General features: G+C 46.0%; 1 protein-coding gene across 1 annotated transcript in view; it reads left to right on the forward strand.

Annotated features, from left to right (window-relative positions):
• Positions 1-12,040, forward strand: part of csmd2 (CUB and Sushi multiple domains 2) — an 854,766-nt gene that overhangs the window by 634,550 nt on the left and 208,176 nt on the right. Inside the window, 3 exon segments of the mRNA XM_082961372.1 lie at positions 1,439-1,584; positions 5,562-5,642; positions 7,680-7,793. Of these exon segments, the coding sequence (XP_082817498.1) occupies positions 1,439-1,584; positions 5,562-5,642; positions 7,680-7,793 (341 nt within the window).

The following is a 12,040-nucleotide window of genomic DNA, read 5'->3' on the forward strand; positions in this document are numbered from 1 at the left end:
ACCATGTTACCCTGTTACCATGTTACCCTGTTACCCTGTTACCCTGCTACCATGTTGCCCTTCTACCATGTTACCCTGTTACCCTGCTACCATGTTACCCTGCAACCATGTTACCCTGTTACCATGTTACCATGTTAACCTGTTACCCTGTTACCATGTTAACCTGTTACCCTGCTACCATGTTACCCTGTTACCATGTTGCCCTGCTACCATGTTGCCTTGTTACCCTGCTACCATGTTGCCCTGCTACCATTTTGCCCTTCTACCATGTTACCCTGTTACCATGTTACCATGTTAACCTGTTACCCTGTTACCATGTTAACCTGTTACCCTGATACCATGTTACCCTGTTACCATGTTACCCTGTTACCCTTGTACCCTGCTACCATGTTACCCTGTTACCCTGCTACCATGTTACCCTGCTACCATGTTGCCCTGCTACCATGTTGCCCTGCTACCATGTTACCATGTTAACCTGTTACCCTGTTACCCTGTTAACCTGTTACCCTGTTAACCTGTTACCCTGTTGCCATGTTGCCCTTCTGCTACCATGTTAACCTGTTACCCTGTTACCCTGTTACCATGTTGGCCATGTTACCCTGCTACCATGTTAACCTGTTACTCTGCTACCATGTTAACCTGTTACCCTGCTACCTATCTACAGACAGGCTAGAAATGTTCTCACAATAAAATAAACAATTGCATTACATTTCTCCTCCCTGTTGCATACAACACGCTTCCATTCCCCCTTGTCACAAGGCAACTTAGGGCCGACTGAAGATGCGACTGTCAACTCTGTTATGGTCAACCCTACTTTATAAGGCACTTATAATACTATTTTTTCTTTTACTTAGATTATAAAACGTGTTTTTTTTTTTAATAATGAACATGTACTCTTATATGACAGAGTGTTAAAAAAATAGGTGAAATCAAGCGTTTTTCTTGACCAAGTTCTCAAAAGGCACCGAATTGGTGGAACGACTCCACTGCTGTTACTGAGTGACTTGATTGTGTTTGTGACGGCGGTGGGCTTGCTTGGCTATAGCACTGTGGTCATGCATCCCAAATGGCACCCTCTTCCCTACACGGTGCACTACTTTTGACCAGGGGCAAAAGGGTAGTAGTGCACTACGTAGGGGATAAGGTGCTATTATGGGACTAACCCTGTGAATTAGCTCTCTCCAGCCCGGTGTAGTCTCGGATGCACACACACACACGCGCGCGAGCGCGCACACACACACACCACACACACACACACACACACACACACACACACACACACCACACACACACACACACACACACACACACACACACACACAGACAGCTAAAGACAGTTGGTTTTAGAGCTGAATGGCTGACAAGGAATCTGGTCGTCTGATATATGGGCTGCCACGGACCCCTTTTAACCTCTGACCCCTCACCTGTCACCCCTCAGGGATGGCCCCCAGGAGACAGCCAGGAAGCTAGGTGTGTTTACGGACGGTGAGCCCAACGAACCCGCCAGCAGCACATCCAATCAGGTCCTAGTTCGTTTCCGTAGCAACACTGAGAAAGGTGGACTGTTCCGAATCAACTATCAAGGTATGTAGAGTATCATCTCTCTCTCTCTCTCTCTCTCTCTCTCTCTCTCTCTCTCTCTCTCTCTCTGTCTGTCTCTCTCTGTCTCTCTCTCTCTCTCTCTCTCTCTCTCTGTCTCTCTCTCTCTCTCTGTCTCTGTCTCTCTCTGTCTCTCTCTCTCTTGCTCTCTCTCTCTCGCTCTACATGTCTCTCTCTCTCTCTCTCTCGCTCTCTCTCTCGCTCTACATATCTCACACTCTCTGTCACTCAATTCAATTTTAATTGAAGAGCTTTATTGGCATGGGAAACATTTGTTAACATTGCCAAAGCAAGTGAAGTAGATTATTTTTTATTCATTTTTTATTTTGGACTGTTTATTTATTTATTTTATTTTATTTCACCTTTATTTAACCAAGTAGGCAAGTTGAGAACAAGTTCTCATTTACAACTGCGACCTGGCCAAAATAAAGCAAAGCAGTTCGACACGTACTACAACACAGAGTTACACATGGAATAATCAAATGTACAGTCAATAATATAGTTGAAAAAGTCTATATACAGTGTGTGCAAATGAGGTAAGGGAGGTAAGGCAATAAATAGGCCATGGTGGGGAAGTAATTACAATATACCAATTAAACACTGGAATGGTAGATGTGCAGAAGATGAATGTGCAAGTAGAGATAATGGGGGGCAAAAGAGCAAGTTGAATAAATTAATACGGTATGGGGATGAGGTAGTTAGATAGATGGGCTGTTTACAGATGGGCTATGTACAGGTGCAGTGAGCTGCTCTGACAGCTGGTATTTAAAGCTAGTGAGGGAGATATGAGTCTCCAGCTTCAGAGATTTTTTGCAGTTCGTTCCAGTCATTGGCAGCAGAGAACTGGAAGGAAAGGCGGCCAAAGGAGGAATTGGCTTTGGGGATGACCAGTGAGATATACCTGCTGCAGTGCATGCTACGGGTGGGTGCTGCTATGGTGACCAGTGAGCTGAGAGAATGCGGGGCTTTACCTAGCAAAGACTTGTAGATGACCTGGAGCCAGTGGGTTTGGTGACGAATATGGAGCGAGGGCCAGCCAACGAGAGCATACAGGTCGCAGTGGTGGGTAGTATTTGGGGCTTTGGTGACAAAACAGATGGCACTGTGATGGAATGCATTCAATTTGTTGACTAGAGTGTTGGAGACTATTTTGTAAATGACATCGCCGAAGTCGAGGATCGTTAGGATGGTCAGTTTTACGAGGGAATGTTTGGCAGCATGAGTGAAGGATGCTTTTTTCTGAAAAAGGAAGCCAATTCTAGATTTAATTTTGGATTGGAGATGCCTAATGTGGCTCGCGGCCACGACGTAGGCCCAAGAAGCAGCCCCCCCAAAAAAATTGCGGGGGGGGTGTGGCACACGGGGTGGTCTGCGACGCTGAGGGGTGAGTTAGAGACCATGGAGGAGTGGTTGGCGAAATGTTAGGAGAGTGAAGCTGTTGGTTTGGCTGGGGAGGCATTCGCCCTGAGGAGCGTGTTAGCCGTCCGATGCCAACTGTATTCATCCTGAGTCTTACAACAGCGGCCTTCTGAGTCAATTGGAGGTGTAAAACTGTAGTTTTGGCAAGTTGGTTAGGACATCTACTTTGTGCATGACACAAGTCATTTGGCCAACAATTGTTTACAGACAGATTATTTCACCTATAATTCATTTATCACAATTCCAGTGGGTCAGAAGTTTACATACACTAAGTTGACTGTGCCTTCAAACAGCTTGGAAAATTCCAGAAAATGATGTCATGGCTTTAGAAGCTTCTGATTGGCTTATTGACATCATTTGAGTCAATTGGAGGTGTACCTGTGGATGTATTTCAAGGCCTACCTTCAAACTCAGTGTCTCTTTGCTTGACATCATGGGAAAATCAAAAGACATCAGCCAAGACCTCCTGAAAAAAATATATATATATATTGTAGGACTCCACAAGTTTGGTTCATCCTTGGGAGAAATTTCCAAATACCTGAAGGTACCACGTTCATCTGTACAAACAATAGTACGCAAGTATAAACACCATGGGACCACGCAGCCGTCATACCGCTCAGGAAGGAGATGCATTCTGTCTCCTAGAGATGAACATACTTTGGTGCGAAAAGTGCAAATCAATCCCAGAAGGCATTTCTAAATTTAATTTTGGATTGGAGATGGCTTATGTGAGTCTGGAAAGAGAGTTTATAGTCTAGCCAGACACCTAGGTATTTGTAGTTGTTAGTTAGAACCGCCCCTAATAGTGATGCTAGTTGGGCGGGTGGGTGCGGGCAGCGAATGGTTGAAAAGCATTTGGTTTTACTAGCGTTTAAGAGCAGTTGGAAGCCACGGAAGGAGTGTTGTATGGCATTGAAGTTTGTTTGGAGGTTAGTTGTATACAGAATGGTGTCGTCTGTGTAGAGGTGGATCAGAGAATCACCAGCAGCAAGAGCAACATCATTGATATATACAGAGAAAAGAGTCGGCTCGAGAATTGAGCCCTGTGGCACCCCCATTGAGACTACCAGAGGTCCGGACAACAGGCCCTCTGATTTGACACACTGAACTCTATCAGAGAAGTAGTTGGTGAACCAGGCGAGGCAGTCATTAGAGAAACCAAGGCTGTTGAGTCTGCCGATAAGAATGCGGTGATTGACAGAGTCGAAAGCCTTGGCCGGGTCGATGAAGACGGCTGAACACTATTGTCTTTTATCGATGGCGCTTATGATATCGTTTAAGACCTTGAGCGTGGCTGAGGTGCACCCATGACCAGCTCGGAAAATGGATTGCACAGCGGAGAAGGTACGGTAGGATTCTAAATGGTCGGTGATCTGTTTATTAACTTGGCTTTCGAAAACTTTAGAAAAGCAGGGCAGGATGGATATAGGTCTGTAACAGTTTGGGTAAAGAGTGTCTCCCCCTTTGAAGAGGGGGATGACCGCGGTAGCTTTCCAATCTTTTGGGATCTCAGACGATACGAAAGAGAGGTTGAACAGACTGGTAATAGAGGTTGCAATAATGGTGGCGGATCATTTTAGAAAGAAAGGGTCCAGATTGTCTAGCCCAGCTGATTTGTACGGGTTCAGGTTTTGCAGCTCTTTCAGAACATCAGCTCTCTGGATTTGGGTGAAGGAGAAGCAGGGGGGGGGGGCTTGGGCAAGTAGCTGCAGGGGGTGCGGAGCTGTTGGCCGGGGTTGGGGTAGCCAGGAGGAAAGCAAGGCCAGCCGTTGAGAAATGCTTATTGAAATTCTCGATTATAGTGGATTTATCGGTGGTTACAGTGTTTCCTAGCCTCAGAGCAGTGGGCAGCTGGTAGGAGGTGCTCTTATTCTCCATGGACTTTACAGTGTCCCAAAACTTTTTGGAGTTAGAGCTACAGGATGCAAATTTCTGTTTGAAAAAGCTAGTCTTTGCTTTCCTGACTGACTGCGTGTATTGGTTCCTGACTTCCCTGAAAAGTTGCATATTGCGGGAACTATTCGATATTCGATGTTCGATGACTATTCGATATTCGATGCAGTCCGCCACAGGGTGTTTGTGTGCTGTTCGAGGGCAGTCAGGTCTGGAATGAACCAAGGGCTATATCTGTTCTTAGTTCTACTATTTTTGAAAGGGGCATGCTTATTTAAGATGGTGCAGAAATTACTTTGAATGGACGAACAGGCATCCTCTACTGACGGGATGAGGTCAATATCCTTCCAGGAAACCCAGGTCGATTAGAAAGGCCTGTTCGCTGAAGTGTTTTAGGGAGCGTTTGACAGTGATGAGGGGTGGTGGTTTGACCGCGGACCCATAACGGACGCAGTCAATGATCGCTGAGATCCTGATTGAAAACAGCGGAGTTGTATTTGGATAATATACATAAAAAATGTACTGTAAACATTACACTTCATAACACACATAGTATGTCTATATACAGTGTTGTAATTAAGTCCAAAAGGGAATATAAATAAACATAAATATGGGTTGTATTTACAGTAGTGTTTGTTATCTCTCTCTAGCGTACACACTCCAGTTCTGCCTGCCTCCCCCTATCATACCCAATGCTGACATCTTAATGGCCAGCAAGGAATTTAAAATTGGTAAGTCAACATGCACACACACACACACACACTCACACCTCCCATACTTTCCAGCGTTGAGGAGAGACGGCTCCTCCATAGCAAGGACTACACATCCAATTGGGCCATGGCTGATTCACTGCCAAACTACAGTATCCAGAGGGCCATGGGTGAACAGGAAATTAATAATGATGACCCAAACAGAACAAGAGGAGATTATGTTGCATTTGAAATGATAGATCACATTTAGGTTTGCATCCCAAATGAAACTCTATTCCCTATATAGTGCACTACTTTAGACCAGAGCCCTATGGACCCTATTCCCTATATAGTGCACTACTTTAGACCAGAGCCCTATGGACCCTATTCCCTATATAGTGCACTACTTTAGACAAGAACCCTATGGCACCCTATTCCCTATATATAGTGCACTACTTTTGACCAGTGCCCTATAGCACCCTATTCCCTATATAGTGCACTACTTTAGACCAGAGCCCTATGGAACCCTATTCCCTACATAGTGCACTACTTTAGACCAGAGCCCTATGGAACCCTATTCCCTACATAGTGCACTACTTTAGACCAGAGCCCTATGTCACCCTATTCCCTATATAATACACTACTTTAGACCAGAGCCCTATGGAACCCTATTCCCTATATAGTGCACTACTTTAGACCAGAGCCCTATGTCACCCTATTCCCTACATAGTGCACTACTTTAGACCAGAGCCCTATGTCACCCTATTCCCTACATAGTGCACTACTTTAGACCAGAGCCCTATGTAACCCTATTCCCTATATAATACACTACTTTAGACCAGAGCCCTATGGCACCCTATTCCCTATATAGTGCACTACTTTAGACCAGAGTCCTATGGAACCCTATTCCCTATATAGTGCACTACTTTAGACCAGAGCCCTATGGAACCCTATTCCCTACATAGTGCACTACTTTAGACCAGAGCCCTATGGAACCCTATTCCCTACATAGTGCACTACTTTAGACCAGAGCCCTATGGAACCCTATTCCCTACATAGTGCACTACTTTAGACCAGAGCCCTATGTCACCCTATTCCCTATATAATACACTACTTTAGACCAGAGCCCTATGTCACCCTATTCCCTATATAATACACTACTTTAGACCAGAGCCCTATGGAACCCTATTCCCTATATAATACACTACTTTAGACCAGAGCCCTATGTCACCCTATTCCCTATATAATACACTACTTTAGACCAGAGCCCTATGGAACCCTATTCCCTATATAGTGCACTACTTTAGACCAGAGCCCTATGTCACCCTATTCCCTACATAGTGCACTACTTTAGACCAGAGCCCTATGTAACCCTATTCCCTATATAATACACTACTTTAGACCAGAGCCCTATGGCACCCTATTCCCTATATAATACACTACTTTAGACCAGAGACCTATGGAACCCTATTCCCTACATAGTGCACTACTTTAGACCAGAGCCCTATGGAACCCTATTCCCTACATAGTGCACTACTTTAGACCAGAGCCCTATGGAACCCTATTCCCTACATAGTGCACTACTTTAGACCAGAGCCCTATGTCACCCTATTCCCTACATAGTGCACTACTTTAGACCAGAGCCCTATGTCACCCTATTCCCTACATAGTGCACTACTTTAGACCAGAGCCCTATGTCACCCTATTCCCTACATAGTGCACTACTTTAGACCAGAGCCCTATGGAACCCTATTCCCTACATAGTGCACTACTTTAGATCAGAGCCCTGTGGAACCCTATTCCCTACATAGTGCACTACTTTAGACCAGAGCCCTATGGAACCCTATTCCCTACATAGTGCACTACTTTAGACCAGAGCCCTATGGAACCCTATTCCCTACATAGTGCACTACTTTAGACCAGAGCCCTATGTAGACATTGAGAGAGACAGATAAAAGATGGGGCCTCACATTATGGATTGATATGGAATGTTTCTCCTTTTCAGTTCGTGTGGATTAAATAATGAAGACAAATTCACAGAAGTTACTCTCTCTATCGCCCCCCGTCCTCCCCCTCCAGGTGACATAGTGCGCTACAGGTGTCTGCCAGGGTACCAGTTGAGTGGGAACAACATTCTGACCTGTCGTCTGGGGACTCACCTGGAGTTTCAGGGGCCTCCACCCTCCTGTGAAGGTAAGAGGACTTTTCCTGATCTGCCTTTAATAGGATCAATTAACACGATTACATGCACAGGGGGTGACCTGATTCTAGATCAATTAACACGATTACATGCACAGGGGTGACCTGATTCTAGATCAATTAAACGATTACATGCACAGGGGTGACCTGATTCTAGATCAATTAACACGATTACATGCACAGGGGTGACCTGATTGTAGATCAATTAAACGATTACATGCACAGGGGTGACCTGATTCTAGATCAATTAACACGATTACATGCACAGGGGTGTCCTGATTGTAGATCAATTAACATGATTACATGCACAGGGGTGACCTGATTGTAGATCAATTAACACGATTACATCCACAGGGGTGACCTGATTGTAGATCAGCACTGATCTACTCTGACACTTATATGACCTACCGCCTTGGAGCCCCTTCACACCAAGGCGTTTTTACATCACTAAATATATTTTTCTCCAGAGGATACATATTGTCAGAGTGCATCAGACATGGGTAATAATTTCTGACATAGTATATATATATATATATATTTGTTTCCCATTGGTACCCATGTGCCCTGCATTTTAAACGCAAATAAATATTTCATTGATGTACGTGGAACATTTGGTTGGAAGATTGAGTTACAAACCAATATCTCACTGTGCAGGTGGATCAAAGAGCATCAATTCATCACACCTGACCCCATCTTAAGCTGTCTCATAAAAACCTTACAACACATGTGCGCGCTCTCTCTCAACACTTGCTCTCTCTCTCTCTCTCTCTCTCTCTCTCTCTCACAACACTTGCTCTCAGTCTCGGTCTCTTTTCAAGCTGCTTTATTGGCATGGGAAACAAATGTTAACATTGCCAAGCAAGTGGAGTAGATTATATACACAAGTGAAATACACAATAAAAATGAACAGTAAACATTACACACTTGATCTCTCTCTCTCTCTCTCGCTCTCTCTCTCTCTCTCTCTCTCTCTGTGTTGTGTCTCATGAGAGTGGAGGAGACTGTTGAGTTGTCATACACGCCGTAAAGTCAACCTCCCCAAGGACCCAATGATAGCCTTGTTCCTACAATACTAAGGTGTGATAATGGGGAGAATGCTTCCTCAGGGAGCCACTCAGTGGCTCAATGACAGTAAACATTACACACTTGCTCTCTCTCTCTCTCTCTCTCTCTCTCTCTCTCTCTCTCTCTCTCTCTCTCTCTCTCTCTCTCTCTCTCTCTCTCTCTCCTCTCTCTCTCTCTCTCTAGTTTGAGTTGCCTGTCTTTCTGTCTTTCTCTTATGGCCTCTCTCTCTCTTTATCTCTCACTATATACAGTGCATTCAGAAAGTTCTCAGACCCCTTGACTTTTTCCACGTTGGCACATTTAAAAGGTTGGCACTTTTATAAAAAGTTGAAAACAGAACTACCTAATTTACATAAGTATTCAGACCTTTTGCTATCAGACTCATTATTGAGCTCAGGTGCATCCTGTTTCCATTGATCATCCTTGAGATGTTTCTACAACTTGATTGAAGTCCATCTGTGGTAAATGAAATTGATTGGACATGATTTGGAAAGACACACACCTGTCTATATAAGGTCCCACAGTTGACAGTGCATGTCAGAGCAAAAACCAAGCCATGAGGTCGAAGGAACTGTCCGTAGAGCTCAGAGACAGGATTGTGTCGAGGAACAGATCTGGGGAAGGGTACCAAAAACTCTATGCAGCATTGAAAGGTCCCCAAGAACAGTGGCCTCCATCATTATTAAATGGAAGAAGTTTGGAACCACCAAGACTCTTCCTTGAGCTTAACAGCCCGCTTGGAGTTTGCCAAAAGGCACCTAAAGGACTCTCAAGCCAAGAGACACAAGATTCTCTGGTCTGATGAAACCAAGATTGAACGCTTTGGTCTGAATGCTGAGTGTCACATCTGGACGAAACCTGGCACCAACCCTACGGTGAAGCATGGTGGTGGCAGCATTATGCTGTGGGGATGTTTTTCAGCGTTAGGGACTGTGAGACTAGTCAGGATCGAGGGAAACATGAACGGAGCAAAGTACAGAGAGATCCTTGATGAAAACCTGCTCCAGAGCGCTCAGGATCTCAGACTGGGGCGAAGGTTCACCTTCCAACAGGACAACGACCCTAAGCACACAGCCAAGACAACGCAGGAGTGGCTTCAGTCTCTGAATGTCCTTGAGTGGCCCAGCCAGAGCCCAGACTTGAACTCGATCAAATATCTCTGGAGAGACCTGAAAATAGCTGTGCAGCGACGCTCCCCATCCAACCTGACAGAGCTTGAGAGGATCTGCAGAGAAGAATGGTAGAAACTCCCCAAATACAGGTGTGCCAAGCTTGTAGCGTCATAACCAAGAAGACTTGAGGCTAGAATCGCTGCCAAAGGTGCTTCAACAAAATACTGAGTAAAGGGTCTGAATACTTATGTAAATGTCATATTTATTTTATTATTATTTTTATAAATTTGCAAACATTTCTAAAAAAAAACTATTTTTTATTTGTCATTATATAGTATTGTGTGTAGATTGATGAGGGGAAAAAACAATTTCATCAATTTTAGAATAAGGCTGTAATTTAACAAAATGTGGAAAAAGTCAAGGGGTCTAAATACTTTCCGAACTGTGTCTCTTCCTTTCTCCCTTCATATTCCCCTCACCTCACCAGCAGGATGTCAGCTTTTATAAAAACCTCATGAAACATGGGCAACATATCATTAATTAAATTCATGTTAATCTGGAGAAAAATGCAAATGCTCTCAGCATGTGGGAAATAGGGAGAAGAGAACGGATGGTGAGAGAAAGAAAGAACGAGAGAGGGAGAGAGAGTGGGACAGAAACAAAGAGAGGGAGAGAGAGTGGGACTGAAACAGAGAGAGGGAGCAGAGTGGGACAGACACAGAGAGAGGGAGCAGAGTGGGACAGACACAGAGAGACAGAGTGGGACAGAAACAGAGAGAGGGAGCAGAGTGGGACAGACACAGAGAGACAGAGTGGGACAGAAACAGAGAGAGGGAGCAGAGTGGGACAGAAACAGAGAGAGGGAGCAGAGTGGGACAGAAACAGAGAGAGGGAGCAGAGTGGGACAGACACAGAGAGACAGAGTGGGACAGAAACAGAGAGAGGGAGCAGAGTGGGACAGAAACAGAGAGAGGGAGCAGAGTGGGACAGAAACAGAGAGAGGGAGAGAGTGGGACAGAAATAGAAAGAGGGAGCAGAAAGACTGTGCGGCAAAAGGCTTGTGCCTCCTCACCCTTCATGTTGTCATTCATCTGGCCTGCTAATAGTTTCCCCTGTGGTGAAGGGAACCTTTATACCCAGGGCCAACAGTTCCAGCTGACACAGTCCTCAACCTGTCACTCAGAGAGAGAGGTGGGGGAGAGGGAAGGAGAGAGACAGAGAGGTGGGGAGAAGGAAGGAGAGAGAGAGAGCGGTGGGGGAGAGGGAAGGAGAGAGAGAGTGGTGGGGGAGAAGTAAGGAGAGAGAGGGAGAGAGGTGGGGGAGAGGGAAGGAGAGGGAGAGAGAGGTGGGGGAGAGGGAAGGAGAGAGGTGGGGGAGAGGGAAGGAGAGTGAGAGAGAGTGGTGGGGGAGATGGAAGGAGAGAGAGAGGTGGGGGAGACGGAAGGAGAGAGAGAGAGAGCGGTGGGGGAGAAGAAAGGAGAGAGAGAGAGAGAGGTGGGGGAGAGGGAAGGGAGAGGGGGAGAGGGGGAGAGGGAAGGAGAGAGAGAGAGGTGGGGGAGAGGGAAGGGAGAGGGGGAGAGGGGGAGAGGGAAGGAGAGAGAGAGAGGTGGGGGAGAGGGAAGGAGAGAGAGAGAGAGAGGTGGGGGAGAAGGAAGGAGAGAGAGATTTGGGGGAGAGGGAAGGAGAGAGAGAGAGAGAGGTGGGGGGAGGGATGTTGAGAGAGGTGGGGGAGAGGGAAGGAGAGAGAGAGAGGTGGGGGAGAGGGAAGGAGAGAGATAAAGAGGTGCGGGAGAAGGAAGGCGAGAGAGATTTGGGGGAGAGGGAAGGAGAGTGAGAGAGAGGTGGGGGGAGGGATGTTGAGAGAGAGGTGGGGGAGAGGGAAGGAGAGAGAGAGAGGTGGGGGAGAGGGAAGGAGAGAGATAAAGAGGTGCAGGAGAAGGAAGGCGAGAGAGATTTGGGGGAGAGGGAAGGAGAGTGAGAGAGAGGTGGGGGGAGGGATGTTGAGAGAGAGGTGGGGGAGAGGGAAGGAGAGAGAGAGGTGGGGATGCGGGTTAGAGAGGGCGG

Source organism: Salmo salar, chromosome 14, assembly GCF_965601325.2.
Source record: "Salmo salar chromosome 14, fSalSal1, whole genome shotgun sequence".
In the NCBI taxonomy this organism is placed as follows: Eukaryota; Metazoa; Chordata; class Actinopteri; order Salmoniformes; family Salmonidae; genus Salmo; species Salmo salar.